Below are 17,714 nucleotides of genomic sequence, written 5' to 3'. Positions count from 1 at the left end.
ATGGAGTGTCACCATGTTATATTATTCTAATTTGAAATCGTGTGAGTGTGTGTTTGCCCTGCAGTGGCCTGGTGACCTGTGCAGTCACACTAAATTGGATTAAACAGTGTGAGAGACGGCGAGTGGACATACATCCTTCAGCACTTTGTCTGTGTGCGAGTGGAGACAGTTTGGCAGCACAACGTCCGGTAGGAAATGAGTTCTTGATTGTTTGATCCAATAACTATTTTTCAAAATGATGCAAACATTCTTGCTTGTGCAGCCAACGAGAGGCTGGATTCGGAGGCCCTCCCTACAGTCTTTGCTAAACGACATTCCAGCATCAGGTGAAGCGACGCCAGTGAAACAGTTTGGCAAACAAAAATTCCCCCAAACGATAAAACCAGTAAAAATTTGCATTTTGTAGTCTTATTATGGGTCCACCTCAACTCCAGTGCTGTGTGATTTTAATTTGCTGATGCTTTGAGCTGCATCAGTGAAGATATCGAACGTATTAGAGCTTCATGAAAGAGCCTTTTTTCAAGCACTTGCTTCTTGTAGTTTTTGAGGTTCAATGTTTTGTGTGCAGGCTAAACAACAAGCCACAACAATAACGTTGTTTACTCTGTATATTATCTCCTTGTAAGGTTTATTTTTATTTGATTGTGTTCACATTGCGGACAGTCGTGTTTAGAAAAACTTAAGACAGACAAGCCATTATTGAATGAAGTGACTTAAAAATTCTTTCTTACATTTATTTGAGAGAATATAAGCCATTTAGTTTTACAGTGTGGCAGGTTTAGTAGTTCCCTGTGCTGTTCATCAAGACAAACTGCAGCGCTGCAGAAAAGAGAGGCCAAAGTGACTTTGTGACAGGAGCATCAGGCCTCAAATGGGCACATTATTCTTGTTCTCACCAGCATTTCCTCCTGGATCAGGAGTCTGGAAGCCACTTTGGCCTCTGTGTAATGACCCCCTGGAGGGTTCTACAAATCTATATGCAAATATTTTCATCTACATTTTTAGAGGGATTCTTTGAATGCAGGTCAAGGTTTCTGTCATGACCGTTTTCTTTTGTCGGATTAGTGGAGAGAAAAAGTAATGAGTCACAATTGTAATGTTCAGGGTACATGCTGGAAAGGTCAAAACACAGACGTTAGCTCACACTCTCATTCACACCTACGTATAATTTCAGAGAACAAACTCAATGTTTTCTGCACACCTTTGCAACGTGAGAGAAACTGGAGTGCCCAGAGACAGTCCATACACCGGCAGAACAATGCAAACTCAAACCAGGGACATTCTCAGAGTTATGTGTTAACCACTACCCTGCAGGATATGGTGAAATTAAAAAAGAGGTAAACAGACAAACAAGAAAATGTCAGCAGTTCTGAACAGCAACTTTAATATAGATCCTATTCAAACTAACGGCCGAAGCAAGTTTTCAAAAAGCAGAATCTTTGATATTTATATATATTTATAACACCATTGTCCTGTGATTTAGGATTTATAAAATGGCACGGTTAACATTGGGTGTTATATAATTGAAGTAAAACAACTCAACCTAGTTTACAGGGGCTCATCAGCACCACATGATGCAGATTCAGACAAGGTTTGGTCAAAGAATGACTTTTAGGAAGTGTCGACAGAGTCAAATAAGTTTTATACGGTGAGAGGTGAGGGGAAAAAAATACAGGCTTTTCAGGTCATGCAAGCTGAGAAGCCGTCAAAGTAAGTTAAATCATCTCATTTGCAGATCAGCTGATCACCTTTATATCTCCAAAACGATGAGTGTAAAAATAGACGGGCTCATGTGTGACAACAGCAGGTTTCACTCAGAAAGGAAACGAGAAGCAGTGTGGTTGGAAACTCACTTGCCACGACCGCCTCACTTTTCCACGAACAGAACGACACTGAACACCGGCAAACCGCTCTTACGCGAGCCTTCTTATACAAGAAGAAATGAATGACAACGCCGGACATTTTCTCATCTTGCAACTTTATTCAGTAGTAATATAAATGAGCTGAATCAGCAGACGGTGACAAGCATCCCTCGGCCCCTGAAGTGACGGGACTCAGACTTTTCAAATCAGATCCTGCTTGTTAAAAGGTTGTTAAAACATCACTGAAGACTAGTTTCAACTGAACAAAAACATCAACACAAAGCAGAAAGAAAAAAGGAGACGATGAGATGAAATTACAAAAACTTCGCTAATTCATGGACTGCAAAGTGACACACAACTAAATGTTGTTCAAGAGTGTAAAAGCAGTTCCCTACAAGAACTGGACTTCAGTGTCCTACAGTTATGCAGCGCTACGTCCACACCATGTTCACCTGCCTCCCAAGATCTCCATGTCCTCTGCAGCTCTCTCTATAGTCTGTGACTAGTTTGACAATAAGAAACAAGATAATGACTTACAATCAATGCAGTCCACATATTAAAGAGTTAAAAAAAAACAAAAAAACAAGCTTACTTTGAACACAAGGAGGATGTCTACAGTGTGTGTGAAGACATTTAAAACAAAGACAACGTGGAAAAGAAAATAATAAATACAAGGCTGGACAGTCAAGTCAATGATGTGGTTTTAACTGTTGGAAAATACAACACAGATTCAATTAGTCATGTTTGGTGGAAGGAACGTGACCATGACAGTATATTCAATATAACATCTCATAATATGCATCTGTTAATATATTTATTACATCCTCCTTTCTAATCACATAGGTCATTACAGAGCCTCCGGGCACAGGAGGGGTGAGTAAAAGAGGAAGAGCGGGGAAGGGGTGGGTGGGGGTGGGGGTGGGGGGTGGGGGGTACATAAGTTACTACGGGGGAGTGCAGGGACAATGTGTGAAGGGGCTTTAGCAGGAGACCTCCATGGTCTGAGGCCTGGCCTGGCTGTCCAGGGCCCCGGCGCCACCGCCTTCCAGCAGGCTGTTGAGGTTGTTGCGACTGCGGCTGCTGTCCATGGAGGTGATGCTGGAAGAGGAGGCGGTGCGAGAGCGAGCCAGGCGAGTCATTCCTGCTGACGGCACTGAAACAGAGCGACGTGCGTTAGTATTCCACTCACAGCGGTGCAGAGTGGGAACACACACATCCCGACGCCACAACAGAGAGAGAGAGAAAAAAAAGAAAAGGTGCTTATCATGCAGGTAATTCTCCAAAATGGAGACTATTCAAATTTAAAAAAAAATAAATAAATAAAAATGTGTGACAGGAGACTTGAAAAGCAACAAATCAGCAGGAGCAACGATCCAACTGAAGCCATAGCAGCGGTTCATGCAGCAAAACGGGACACTGAGGACAGAATCCATGCTAACGGCAGACTCCTGCTGAGAGTGAATGTGGTGGAAGTATGCAGAAAGCTATCCCAGCGAGCAAAGCGCAGAATGCGCCCCTCATCCAGAGTGGCTGTCGGAGGTATCAAACAGTGCTCTCTGGAGATGTTTCTGCATACGCTGACATTCATCCTGCGCAGGGCGTTACAGGGCTGTCGGGTTTGAAGCACTCCTAGCCTGGCGGCTGCTCAGGAATCTGGTACCTGATTCGTTGCTCAGGTGACTGAGAAGAACGTAGGGAACTGCAAGCCACGATTACAAGGGGAAAGAAAGAAGAAAGGGTTGAAGAAGGAGAAATGTCATGTTGCTTCATCCCATCTCGCCTGAGTAGCTGAAGAAGACAAGCGAGCTGTGTGGTGGCAACAACAGGTATGATATTGTGGCGTGTGTGCACACTACAATGCTCAATTCCTGTCCTGATCGGCTGTTTCCTTTTGCATTTCACACTGTGGCAACATGTTAATGACAGAAAAGCAGCTTTCAAAAAACACGCTGAGGTGTTGAGATTTATTTTCCACACTTTTCTCGGCATGAAAACACTTTTTAATCTGCTGTAATCCTGCTGTGGCATTTGCTCAATAGGGGGACTCAGTGGCCTTTAAAGCAACAGTGAGGCGCTGACATAATAGCTGCGCTCGGGGCCGCGGCCCACAGAGAAAGGGTTTGGGAACAGGAGAGAGCAGAGGAGAATTAGCATTTAAGAAACACACACAGACAGACGTGGCCTCAGTGGCTCCATCATTCAGAGCTTCATCCACCCGTGGATCAGAGAGCGGTTGGTGCACAGCAAATCAACAGAGTCTGACAGGGATGTGTTTGTTGTCTCCTTGCAAATGAAGGACTGCAAAAACCCGGAGGCCTGTTTAACTATGCAAGTCTCTCTTGAACGGAGACCAGACCGCATCATTAAACAGTTCTGGATAGAAAAGCACAACAGACAAATAAAAGAAAATCTTTTACAGGATAAAACAAAACCCAGAGGGTGACTGCTGAAGCGCGCTCGGCGCTGAACAGGACGCAGACTCCTGTTCAGCGCGTGGAGTGCTGCCGTCACTTCACTCATGCTAAAAGCACTCCCACCTCACCTACTGAGGGTTGTGGGTGCCACACACTGAAAAGAGCAGAGAGGAAATGTGTGTTAGCATCCATAAAGCCACACGGGCTGCCTCTCCGCTCTGTGACCAGGGCTGACACACAAACACACAAAACAACTGCTTTCCATTCAAACACTGCTGGCCACGGTCCAAACCCCATCGGCAGGGGTGTTTAGCAACAAGCTCTAGGACGCTGCAGTGAGAGAAAAAAATAAATAAAAAATCCTCATTTAAGTAATGCTTGTCATTGCAAGCACGTCAACAGGAAGCTCAGTGAAGAGCCGACGAGCTTGGACCACAAATACGTCAGCCCAAAGTCTGTAAACAACCCTGACCACCGAGTCGACCCGTTTCTACCAGTTCGGAGTTTCTGGATGTTTTTACATTTTGTCCATGTAAAAGGTGAGATCTGTTTACTTACTGTAGCCCATGCCCTGAACAAAGTACTTGAAGGCTTCAGCAAGTTTCCCCGGCTGCAAAGAGATAAACACATTGAAGTTATTTAGCATTTTGGCGAGAATAACTCCTGACGGATGTTTTCTCAAGACATTAAAACTCACCTGGACAACCTGGGGCAAGCCTCCACAATCAGCCATCTGTGAGCAAAATAGTGTCAATATTAAATCCTTTATACATCATCTCGGTCTCCTCAGGAGAATTTCTACAGCACAGGCTCACCTTTAGCAATGTCGTCTTGGTAGGATTTAACCTGGAGTTGCACTCCACCTGAAACATCAATGAGGGTTAAACGATGAGAAATAAACAGACACAAAATAACGGCTGCTCTTTGTCAGTAATGCTTCTCAAGCTACACAGAAGATGAGATGCAACTCACAACGGCCTCCACTGCAGGTGAGGTGTCACCCACCACCAGCAGAGACGGGCACCTAGAACAGAGGAGGAAGAGTCCCAGAGTCAAGCCGTGGACTCACCCTCCAAATATATTGACCATGTTTGTCCCAAAACCTACGTTAGTGTGTTGACCGTGTCCTCGTTCAGACCAACAACTGGCCTCTCGATCTCAAGGTCTCGGCGGCTGGTGCAGGAGGACAAAACACAAGAGTGACCCGTGAGCAACAGTGAAGAAACACAATCTGGCAAAAATATAAGGTCACTTGGCACAAACTTTTTTTTTTGTGTGTGTGTGTTTTTGTATCGCGCCCTTGTGCTTTGTATTTAGGTCAGCCTCAGTGCAACTACCTTTGATACTCGAAAAAGGGTTTAGGAAAAAGTGGCAAAGACACAATTAGTTACAAAGACTTCCAGGATCCAGGTTAGGACTCTTATCTGGACTTTGATTATCAGTGAAACCGGGTTATCTACATCTCTGGATGATAAATAGTAGCATCGTGAAGACTGACCAGTGTGTTAATATTACCGGAGAAAACCTTATTTATGTCCACCACTTGGCTGCAAAGTGGAAACATCGTCGTTAGAGCAAACAGTGTAACCACTGGAAAAGCTATGGGGAGTTTTGGTCAAATGAAAATCCTCCTGAGGAGTCAGACATCACAGACCTTTTACAGCCACTATTTGTGTTCCCATCGCTCGGTTGAAGATAAGCAGCTGGTAGGAATCCAGAACAAAGTGGATAAATATAGCCGTATTAAAACTTGTTTTCCCATAAAACTGGTTTTCCCCATCCTTGGGTGAAGCTTTTTTTGGAATTTGGAAAGCAGCAGACCTCAGAAACACTAAAATCAGTCTGCTTAAATCCATGTAAACAAAGAGCAGGTTAAAAACCTGAATGTCAAGCACATATTGAAATCTTTCACTGTGTCATACTATTGGTAGGATCCGCAGAACAGGGCCAGGTTGTCCTGGTTGATGTCCTGAGCAATATGGAGGCGGTAGGTCTGGATCAGCTCCTGGTTGTCTGTCAGCTCATCCTGTTGAGAAGAAAAGACTTAATCTGACACAAGCGGGGAGTCTTTAATCTAATTAATGCACCTAAAATAAAATTACTGTAAGACGGAGGCCACATACGAAGAGTAGTGTGTTTAACTTCAGCTTAACTTCGGTTATTAAAGTTTCTGTATATCACAGTTTGCCAGTCTATGTGTGCCAAGAGGACAAAGGGAAAAATAATTAGCAAATGTCTGTTATAGGAGCAAGATGAGGTGGAGGCGTCGAGGGAAATCAAAAGAGGCCTCCGGAGCTTCAGAAACTGTTTCACAATGTCGATCAGCAAGGGCAGGGGGTGTAATGAAAAACTCACCGTACTGAAGTGGTGGCTCATGACGATATCCACCAGGTTACTGGTCCATCCGGACAGCTGTGACGAGCAGAACGAGCACATCAGGGTACAGTCAAGAGCTGGATTTTATTGATCACGCCGAAGAAAACCTCATTTGATGCTATAACCGTCAGAAATGACTCACTTTTGTTGCTCAGGAGCCATTAGCAGAAAGCTAAAGGGAGTTTCTTTATGTCGTTTTTATTTAACCCTTAGATTGCAAACCAGCCAGGTTTTAGCAGGAGAACATCTCATAATCATAATTCCTCCACAGTTAATGCAATTATACAAATTCAAAACCCAGCAGAAAGAAGGGAAATTAAACTTTGTCTCTAGAAATCAGAATACTCCATGACTTCTGCTGTACGTTCACCCAATCACAGATCCCCCCCCCAGTGTGTCTTACACCTAGAATATGAGCTTCTCGGTTCCATTAAAAACACAGAGTCTTATTAAACAGCTGCCGAATACTGAACGTTGACGTTACCTTTGAAAACAAACCGCAGCATCTCTCCCTTATCGTTTACCCTTTGACAATTCCACAGCCATACAGTCAAAGTAATAATAATCCAACACGTCCAAGGTTTTTGAATCCTAAAAATGACATGAAATGAAAAGCTAAAACAATGACTACTCCACAGCCGCATGATTCTGCTTTGATTTGAGAAACTCCTTCACAACAGTTGGAACTCAAATGTGACTGTGAGAAAACATGAAATACAAAGTCTACAAGTCAGAAAGTCCAATAGCTTTCAAGAGGATGAGTGTGAACACATCTAGATTAGGTAGGCTAAGTAGTCTGACGGAATGACACAGTACCAGACACACTCTGCTGTCTTTTTAACCACAATTCACCATTTCAAGACCTGCTTTAAAACCCAGAGAGTTACTGATGAGGTCTTTTGATAATAAAAAGCAACCCATGTTAAAACGAAGAAACCAAGAATGTTTAAAAGACTTTTTCTGAAATGCATGTTCATGTTCTTAGAAGGTATGAAGACCAGCTCCTGCCTTGTTATTAGCTTAGCAAAAAAGCGTTAAGCCCCAGCCTCAGGATTAACGCTGACTGACGATCCTACATGTGAAATTTCCCTGCCCCCGCTTCTCACCCTCTCCATATTAATCTATCAAGCAAATTATCTGTCAGACAATATCACGAAGCAAATAAACTTCTGAGAATATTTCTCTCTCTTATCTTGTTTGTTGGTGGGGGGTGGGGGATTTTATAATGTGTATATATGGGACAAAGTTCACTTCAAGTTCCTGCTGCATGACCGCGTGCAACACCAGCGGGTCGAAGAATGTTCTGGACAATCTTGAAAAGCACATACACCTCGCAGTCCCGTTACAGAGCATGCAACTACAGCAGGGTGATCGGTTTTGTTTTCATTTGAAACCAATTATTTCGCTTAAGGTAAAACTGTGTCGAGAGAGAAAACACTGAACAATGGGAAGATTATATTGATTTATAGTGATCTCAATCCAAGAACAACTCCATTTGTCTCATGTTTCTTCAACAATATGTATGTATAAAACTTAATAACTTAACATAATATTTTGTTAGTTTTTTAGTCGCTTTCTTGGCCCAAACTAAAGACACTGGAGAACTTCAAGCAGTGTGGCGAGGGTGGGAAGGACGCGGCTTGAACACCGGAATTCATTCATAAGTAACAACCTTGCAGAAGTCTGGAAACCAAACTGAAATGGCTGGTACATTATTTAATGTCCACTTCCACTCAAAGCTGCGTTGTTAATCAGAACTCCTCCGGACTCAATGATGTATGTTCACACTTTGAGACGAGAGGAGTGTTTTGTAAGATCAGCCAACATGCACCCTCCATTACAAATACACCGAGGGGTCTTTCATTAGTGCAGTCGAAGTGAGTGAGTGGCTGTCCAGATGTACGCTCCAGATACTGACCTTTGAAGCAGCCCAGTCGATCCAGCCTTCAGCACAGGGGTCGACATTGATCAGAACCAACCCCTCCACCAGGGTGGGGTTGTTAAGCTAAGGGGGGAGAAGATGCAGGTCAGTGCACCAAGAAATAAAGAGACTTCATAACCAAAGAGCAGCCGTCGCTTGGATTAGCCTGCCTTCTGCGAGCCGCAGCAGGTTCACAGTGTTTGGAAAGATGAAATAATTGTCACCCTTGTGTAATCCAACAGTGTGGATTAGTCTGGGCAGCGGAGCACCGAATAGCGACGAGGCAGAGCTTCATCTTCACAACCAAGAGTAGTCGAGTCTGGATTTTTTTTTTAACCTTGACTTTGCATTTTCCCTCAGCAGTGCAGGTGGAGTGTTATTAAAAAGAAAAAAAAAAAAAAAGGCTGATGAAACACGATAAAATGTGAAGTGTGTCTTTTTGTTCAAACAGAAAAAAAAACAAAGAAGATAGGATCTTCGGCTTCTAAATAAAAGGGTGCGGCTTTGGAATTGCCTGAAGACAGAAAGGGGATGTCTAGGGAAATCTAAGATCTATTTCCCGCAAGGCGGCGAGTAGGCTGCGGATGCTGCTTTCTCCACACAACACAGATGCAGAGTAGCAACAGCTGCGGTAATTCTATCGTGGCTAAACACATTTTGTTCCAAGTCGGTTAAAGCAAATGCATTGCAGAATCAATTTTTCTTCATTAATTCTGAACAAGAACAGATTCTCCACAGAGAGCCCAGCATTGCGATCCAGAGACTTTACCCATTCCCCCTTTTACCTAGTTTAGCATCCTCCCATTCCATTATTTATCTTTTAGTGCTCCATCGTGCCTCGCTGTCAATTGTGGCTCTTTTTGCTACATTGTGCTTATTTTAGCTCCACTGCGCTGAGTGCGGACACAAGGCTAAGGCAACTGAAAAGGAGAAAATCACCAAGGTGATTCATCATCTGGGGAACGTCAGCATATGCAGCATGCTGTAGAGAAACCTGGTGCCCTGAGTGGGCTTGATGGGATCCTTAAATGTTCAGTGTATCAAGCAGTGCGGTGTGAAAAACCTTCAATAATTACAGGAGAGACTAAGAGCTGGACAAAAGAATAATAGAGGAATTTGAAAGGTGGCATAAATGGCGTGGACTCACTGCAAAGCGACTGAGGATGTATGCTCCAGCTCCCACGCCGATGCCGATCATACTGTTGACTCTATTGGGAAACCAGCCGTCAGTAGGACTAGAGATAAATAGCCGGTTTACGCACATTCATCACATCCGTAATCATCCATCACTTACTTCAGCTGAGTCATCACAGAGGGCAGCATCTCAGCCAGCTCGTCCATGGTTGGGTAGCGGTACCTGCAGACGGGCGACATAGTTTCAGTTCCATTTGGTGGAGTCAATCAGAGAAATTTATCTCATTGTAAATTACAATTCTTCATGGTTTTTCCAACAGGCAGGAAACTGAGTATATCCATTAGTAAATGAGTACCCAGCCCACATATGGCTGACTCCAAACAAATTGATTGCAGCTTTTACAGCAGCACTGCTCCCATTCATCTGCAGACGTCGTGAGTCGGGCAGTGCGACACTCACCCGGTGGGGAAGGGAGGTGCCCCTTCCTGCTGGCCGGGGGCATCCACGTGGACCACGGCAAAGTGCTGGGTGATCTCCTGCATGTCCTCATAGTTGAACAGGGTGTTGAAACAAGACTTGTCTGGAAAGGTGCGGGCAGAGGGGACGAGAAAGGAGGAGCAGCAGTTAATAGTCTGTGGAGGAGCCGAGCGGCTCTGTTGGGTGCAGAGGCTAAAACAAAAACAGCATCATTACACGGACACCGTGCCTATCGAGGAGCAGAATTTTAAGCTGACTCACGGTTGAGGCCGATGTCGTGATAGGTGAGGATGACGGGTCTGTTGCCCTTTGGGACGCCTCTCATTGTCACATGGAGAACGCCATGTGGCGTCTCAATGTCATGCTCCTGCAGTCACAGACAGTTTTGGATCAGGGACACTTGGACAATTAAAGAGAAAAGGTTCGCAGGAAGCATCACCGACATAGTTGTATTTAAAGGCTCATATTTTAAACATGAACTACAATTCTGATATTATGAATAAATCCATAACAATAGCGGGTCTAGACATTTTTCATTGAGGGCAACATATAGACACAAAATACAGAGATTTGTCTCCGAATCAAAAGATGCATTTATTTAGCTGCTCCCTTTTACAAGGATTATCTCAGCAATTCACTGCAAATAGCATCATAAGTTAGGTTGTTTTTACACTGGATACCCTTCGAGCCACAATCAGGATTCGAACCCGGTCTAACACACTCAAGGTCAAGACATAACTGGATGTGCTGGTCTTATACGTTTAACAATACTCATTAAAATACAAGACTATTGCATGTTCTATTCAGTTTAATTTCTCGTACCATATATTAAAAGTGGGGCAGTGGTGGCTTGGAGGTTTCAAAAGCAAGCTCTTATTGTAGAGGTTTGCAGGTTCGAATCCTAGTGCCAGCCAGCCCTCGACCCCCAGCAGCGTCTTCTGCTCCTAGTTTGTGTGGTTTCATTTTTACTATGAATAGTATGGGTTAAACGGAGACAACCATTCCCCAGAGGCATCAAACATTATTCACCTCATCATCATTAGATTGGGATAAACAACACAGTCTGAATTCATTGCAAGTCAGGAATCTCTTCTGCTTCAAGTGTTTTTAGTTTTTTTTTAAGTCATTGTAGTTACAGTGATTAGGCCAGCCCTAGAAACCTGAAGGTCTCTCTCGGTGTGTGAGAGAGTGCTAAAGTTACACAACTGCTTGGCGGGCTGCAGCATAATGTGTTTTCACATTGAAAGTGTTCTAGAGTTTCACACACAATCCAGCCACGTACAAGGTTTTGACTTGCTATTCCACAACAAGGAGGAGTACGCCTAGAAGCAAAACAAATTTAAAAAAACATGACATTCTATCACAGTGTGACTCGGGACTTAATGAGAAAGAAAACACTTCTTTATGCAGCAGAGTATTAATAAGAACAATAACAACAAAAAGTGGTGGTTTTCTCTCGAATCCGACTGATTCACATGACATGCAAATGTATTTTGAATTGAACCACTGCACTCGCAGGATTATCAAAGTCTACATCAGAGCATGCAGATGGGAAAAGGCATTCCCAACAGTAAAAAAACAAAACAAACCCAACACAACATTTTAGTGGTTCAATGTCGCGTTGGAGCTGCACAGCATGCCCCCTGCATCTCCCCTAAACCTCCCCCTGTGCCCTCGGACAAACAAAGCACTGAAAGGGCGATCTGCAAAACAAGTTCTTCGGCCAAAAAAAATACTCTTTATATACACGGGTCTGAAACTCCCAGCTCTTTCACACGTATGACTCGGTGGAAATGCCAGCATCCCTTGCTTTTGCTAAACGTCTTTGCAGAGACTCCTTAAAATTCAAAGCTCACACAAGCTTCATTGTCTCCGTTGCTTAAGAATTAGATTTCCTTTCTCCACCAGACACTGTGAAATTCCACATCAGTACTTCGCAAGACACAATAAATGGACTTGAAGTTTGGGCTGATTTAACTGGGGGTACTAAAATTAATAAATGAGTGGGGATTTAAAGACAACACAGCAGAAACAACTTAATGACGCTCCTGGTGTTCGGAGCGAGGGGAGGAAGTGACATGATGAAAGACAACTAACTACCCAAGAAGTGGTGAAGTTTTCAGAGTTTGCCCAAAATATCATGCTCTCACACACACATTCACACGCAGTCAGCATGATTTGGAGCTACAAATAGCATTGTGCATGACGCAGCGACCTGCGCGTGTGCACGGCACAGAACAGCGGGTGGGGCCCGTCCGCGTGCCCGGTCTGGAGCCCTGCAAGTCATCAATAATAGAGAAAGAGAGAGCCTGAGAAAAACACAGAGACAGGTTATGGCAGGCAGTCCACGAGGGAATGTTACTCCGACTGTCCATTGCTGATCCCCTCAGACTGCATGTGACGGATGGATGTCAGAATCTCTTCACGCTACACCAAGGTTAAATCTCAAGGACAAGGCTGCAGTAATTGGCCTCTGAAATCTATAATTGACATGGCAACACAAGAGGAAAATGGCTCATCCTGTCAGCAAGTGAATGAGGCATTTCCATTTGAGTGGGTGGTGGTAAAGAGATTAGCCGGCCGCACAAAACATGACAACTACGTACAAATAACAGCACAACGCACTGCCTGCTGCCCACTAGCGACAGTTTGCCCCTATCTACAGATACAGAATCTAACTTCCCCTTCCTGAGATGGGAATAAAGTCTCCAGCTGACAGGATGCCATGTATGTATCTGAGGCCTTTTCTTGACAGATAACAAAGTGATTCTGCGCCCTGGATTAGGTGGGGTGGCAGAACAACTTGTTACAGATAGAGAGGGAACTCTTTCTCTGTGGCTGGGCTGCAGCACAATCTTCATTTTCAGACAAGGACACAGTCAAGGACATTCAGTGGAATGAGAAGCTTTCCCGAGGAAACACACTTTGTTTGAACACATGTCCATTGTGTCCCGTGCTCACACATGACGCGCGCCACAGAACGCATGAATGCCCCACCAGCGATATAAAGCAATGCAGCTCAACGAACACAAGGTGAGAGACAGAGATTGAAGATGAGAGGAGATATAAGAGGAGGGAGTCTGAAAGTAGATTGGAGGAATTAGAGCGTGAAAGCAAACAGTGACAGAAACAGGAGGAAAGAAGACAGAGGGAGTCCTGTGTGACCAGGAGAAGGGTGTGCCTCAAAACAGACGGGGCGCATCACTTTAATTTATCATGACTCTCCTGCACCGTCCTGGCACTAAGATGGAGAATAATAATTCAGGCGGCTTTGGAAAGAGAGGAGTGGATCTTTTATCTGTCCATTTGGCTCCTGGCACAGTTTAAAAGCTGTATTGATCCAGGAGCTCAGCCTTTCATCACACATGTTTGTGTATATATGTACACGCAGAGATGCGTAGAGAAAACAGACATGGGGTGGGGCATATGTCTGGATATCTGGGGGGGGGAATTAATGGCATCAACTCTCTCCCCTTTTTAAACCTTGATGGGTCTTGACGGCGGACAAAAAGCGTGTGCAGGTGTTTTGGGTAGGCGAGGTAGGAGCAGCCTACAGATTTGTGCTTTGTTGAGCATAGCTGAGTTTAAGTAAAAAAAAAACAACAACATGCTAACAAGGGTGCAAGATGTGAGGGAAAAGAGCACTATGTCAAGTTACACTTCCCGCATTCACTTGGTCATCTTGGTTTTCCTAACCCTTCCAGTAAGGGCATCCATGACCTGGCAGAGCAGCATTACGGGGCGGGAACGCAACAGAGCCAGGAGAGTGGCACCCAAGTGTGTAGAGACACACTCACACAACCATATACCACATGCATATTCTAGGCGTGTGCCTTCATAGTCCATTTCTGCCATAAAACACACCTGCACACATGTGCGTCTGAAGCAGTGGGCTGAGACCACAAACTCAAGGTCTATGCAGGGATGGAGTGGGAGTCATTTCAATGTGCTGTTGCCTTATTGTGTGTGTGTGTGTGTCTATCTCCTGTTTCCAGTGATAACGGAGTAAAGAATAAAGCACAGTGCATTCATGCTCCACCGCCTCTCTTTGATCACTGGTCAGAACATGCATCTCTGCAGTCATAAACGAACACTTTCAGGACATGCACACTGACACACAGTTACCAACAAACCTGATCCCATAAAGAAGCTCGACATGCCCACACCGTTTTAGTGTGGTTGGTGCGGAATCGGAGACACTTGAGCCCCACACACATGCATCTTTCATATAACGACATTAAAATGCACCACTGCAGAGGGAGCACGTTCAGGCTGTGCAGACTGCACACATGGACACCGAGTGACCTGGAGGTGCACACAGACACACACCAACATGTTCACCCCACCACAGCAAATGTTCACCCCCATACCACCACCTGCTTAGACCGAAAAAGCCCCAGAAAGTCTGCAAGACCCCAACAAGCTACCCCCCCCTCCCTCAGCTGCTACTACGCTGACTCTGGACGGGCTACATAACAACACCTCTGATCTGAACCAGAACCTGCTCGCTGCACAGACCGAGCCAGGTGTGCCGAGCCAGGAAGGACACAGTTAGTCACTCACCACTCCATTTCCTCCGCATGCAATCTGGTCCAGGTCCAGAACAGCTGACATGTTTTTCCCACACAGGAGAGGAGTGTGTTATGCTATGTGCGAGCGTGTGCTGGGCAGCTTTGAAGATCTCCAAACGCAGGAGGAGGAGGAGGAGGAGGAAGAAGGGAGGGAGTGTTGGTAGGAAGGGAGGGACACAGGGTGAGGCGGCTCGAGCAGTAGCGACAAGGAAGACAGGAAGAGAGGGAGGAGAACGCCAATGGAGGGAGTGAGGAGGAGATGGGCAAATAACCTGAATGAAAGCAGAAGGGTGTGGGTGTGCAGAGTGGGGAAGAGGCGGCGGAGAAGATGCAGAAAGAAGAAGAGAGAGACAAGAAACGAGAGGTTGGGAGAGAGAGCAGGAACAGAGACAGAGGGGGAGGAGAGTGAGACTGCAGTTTGCGCTTGGTAGTCACAGCGCGTCCCTACATTCAACCACTGGTGCATCTAATTGGATTGTAAAGGGTCAGGTGGGTGGCGGGAGGGGGGAGGGGCTTAGCGGCGAATGGAAAAGGGGAGGATGGGGGAGTAGTAGGAGGGAGTTGAGAGGGCTGGGCACGTGGCGAAGGGGTGAAGGGGTGCAATAGATGCAGAGGCAGACCGGGAAAATGGTCGGGCTGCTGACGTCACGCTCTGTTATTGATAAGCGGCAGAGGAGGCTGACTTTGACAGCTCACCCTGAGCGCTTCTCTGCATCAGCAAAATGGCTGCACATCACCAACATAACTGTCACCCAGATCCAACTCTGCATCCTCTCGCAGGAGGAGAAATATCTCGACGACTTTGACATCAAAGTGAGAAAGCTCTCGCTGTGAATGGCCACGATCAGACGCAGCTCACTGACTTTACTCTGCAGGGGTGTGACGCCCACGAGCACGAGCCTCCGCCTGCACCACGACTCAGTCATGTGAACCTTTAATGCAGTGCTCAAGACTTCCTTTTCGCATCGACCTCTAATAGATGACCCTGCTCATGTAGCAGGCCTACCAGAGGAAAACCAAACTATTTTTAACTAATTTCATTGAGCAACCAAAACCACACACTATCAGGATCAATGTCCTCTAAACTTCCCGCTGAGTCATTCGATCCTAATAGTGCATCGATCCCTCTCCCTTCTTCCTCCTCCTCCTCCTCTCTATCATCTGCACTACCAGTGCAGTCAGTCACGCCTCGCTCTGAGACAGGCTCCTCCATGTGGCCAATGGCAAAGAGGAAGACGGCACTGAGTCGGAGGAGTCCGAAGAAAAGGAGGAATGTCATTGGATGAAAGAAATGTAGCAGTAGAACGTAAAAATGGTTCCTGCTGTGACCCACAGAGGGTGCCAGTGACTCACAAACAGTGTGTGTTCAAACAGAATAAAAATACACAAAGACAAAACAGCAATAAGAGAAACATTTCTCCCACGTGAATCTTTACATTGTTCAAATCACCCAGGCTCTGTTACTGTGGGGACACAGTGTAGGAATAAGACACTCACACTGTTTTAGTGGAAGTATCACATTACTCATGTTACTGCATATTATTGTTTATTTGTGAGTATTTTATTCCAGTGTGTAATTCTACTCATACTTATATAGCGCTTGTAAAACAATGAATTACTTTTAATAGAAACTCCCAATATTTGAACCAATATTCATCCTGAGTACAAACCATGACTGTCAGTAATACATTGATTCTTTAAGAAAATGTAATTTCCTGCTTTGTAATTACATTTGTTTGCCATTGCATGACTTTAGTTTTAGAAATGTACTTTAAACACATCATTTCTTCCAGTAAATGTAATACAATCAATGCTAATGACAATCCTTTTAAATGTAACTACTACTGTATTTAGATCTGGAGGAAAATATATTTAATGATATACTTGTGTCTAAAGTTTGGATCTTTGTTCACCTCACCTGAACGGTTACTTTAAGGCTAATCGTACCAGCTGAAGTGCAGACAGGCAAACCAAAGAAAAACTTTGTACCTTTTAGTGGCGACAATGTGCACAGGTGCAAAAAAAGATACGAAACTGACATCATAGAATTATTTCACAGGATGAAAGTTCATCGATGCAGCTCCCATCCTGTCCCACGTTAGCAGCCTTAACGTTTTGATCAATTTAGTCCAGTTTTCTATGTTTTGCTGAAAATTTGATTCTTTCACATTTTTTTTTTTTTTACACAAATAGTTTCAAAAAGCAGCAAATACGATCGGAAAGCTTTTTAATCATATTAATGTCAACAATAATAGTCATGTATGGGAATGGGGGAAGCCAATATATAAGAAACAGGTTTCTAGAGACTGTTGCCAAGTGAAATGTCTCAGCAATCTTAATGAAAATTCATTATTAAACAAGTAAATTAAAACATTTTCAAGCAAATGTGAAGAATTTATGCCCCATAAAGGAGATATGACAGAGTTGTAGTAAATCACACCAGATTACACAAGTGTACCTGATAAAGTGTCTGAGTTTGTGAGAGTAAACACATGGAAATGCAGTATCGTGGAAAATTCCAACACATAATTATTATTTTAACATTTTGATAACAGAATGAACTCAGATTTTTTATTTACTTTACCAAAACAAAGCCACTTATCAAAATGGGTTCCCTACCACACTGAAACAGTATATTCAATCTCATATTACCATTTATAAATGAACTTCTTTGATCCATCTTGAGCTATTCCTATGAGATTGTTGGTAAATGACTGTTTAACTGTGTGCACTGCGATGTATAATCAGGTTTAAGTGGCCATGCAGTCTGTAACATGAAGTCAAGGACGTGACTTATCACAGACGCATTATTTCCACAACAGAGCAGGTGTCTCTTTGTGTCGCTGAGTCATACAGCTCAGACGTGATCAGTGTGCAGCATTGCATACACTTTTTGCTGCATATACGGTTGGACTTACACGTATTACTGTATATTTAAAACATACATTTTGTTGACTG

The 17,714-nt window shown here is 44.3% G+C and overlaps 1 protein-coding gene across 5 annotated transcripts in view; it reads right to left on the bottom strand.

Moving 5' to 3' along the window:
- Positions 1 to 1,957: 1,957 nt before the first annotated feature.
- The window catches only part of ndrg3a (ndrg family member 3a), a 40,495-nt gene continuing 24,738 nt past the window's right edge, over positions 1,958 to 17,714 (bottom strand). Inside the window, exons 1-15 of one of the 5 annotated variants that reach the window (XM_080462117.1) lie at positions 14,749 to 15,202; positions 10,447 to 10,552; positions 10,168 to 10,288; positions 9,868 to 9,930; positions 9,721 to 9,781; positions 8,571 to 8,657; positions 6,632 to 6,688; positions 6,199 to 6,302; positions 5,384 to 5,449; positions 5,249 to 5,300; positions 5,092 to 5,139; positions 4,974 to 5,009; positions 4,835 to 4,886; positions 3,523 to 3,561; positions 1,958 to 3,015 (exon numbers count right to left, since the gene is read on the bottom strand). In XM_080462117.1, coding sequence (XP_080318243.1) covers positions 2,843 to 3,015; positions 3,523 to 3,561; positions 4,835 to 4,886; positions 4,974 to 5,009; positions 5,092 to 5,139; positions 5,249 to 5,300; positions 5,384 to 5,449; positions 6,199 to 6,302; positions 6,632 to 6,688; positions 8,571 to 8,657; positions 9,721 to 9,781; positions 9,868 to 9,930; positions 10,168 to 10,288; positions 10,447 to 10,552; positions 14,749 to 14,799 — 1,116 coding nt within the window. In that variant the 5' untranslated portion in view covers positions 14,800 to 15,202 and the 3' untranslated portion in view covers positions 1,958 to 2,842. Of the gene's footprint in view, positions 3,016 to 3,522; positions 3,562 to 4,404; positions 4,431 to 4,834; positions 4,887 to 4,973; positions 5,010 to 5,091; positions 5,140 to 5,248; positions 5,301 to 5,383; positions 5,450 to 6,198; positions 6,303 to 6,631; positions 6,689 to 8,570; positions 8,658 to 9,720; positions 9,782 to 9,867; positions 9,931 to 10,167; positions 10,289 to 10,446; positions 10,553 to 14,748; positions 15,203 to 17,714 lie in introns of those variants that run through there. The other 4 variants (XM_080462115.1, XM_080462118.1, XM_080462119.1 and 1 more) reach the window with 4 other exon arrangements.

The sequence above is a fragment of the Lipophrys pholis genome (genome assembly GCF_963383615.2).
Source record: "Lipophrys pholis genome assembly, chromosome: 4".
Classification (NCBI taxonomy): domain Eukaryota; kingdom Metazoa; phylum Chordata; class Actinopteri; order Blenniiformes; family Blenniidae; genus Lipophrys; species Lipophrys pholis.
Note: the sequence above shows the minus strand (reverse complement) of the source record. Positions and strands in the feature narration are given on the sequence as shown.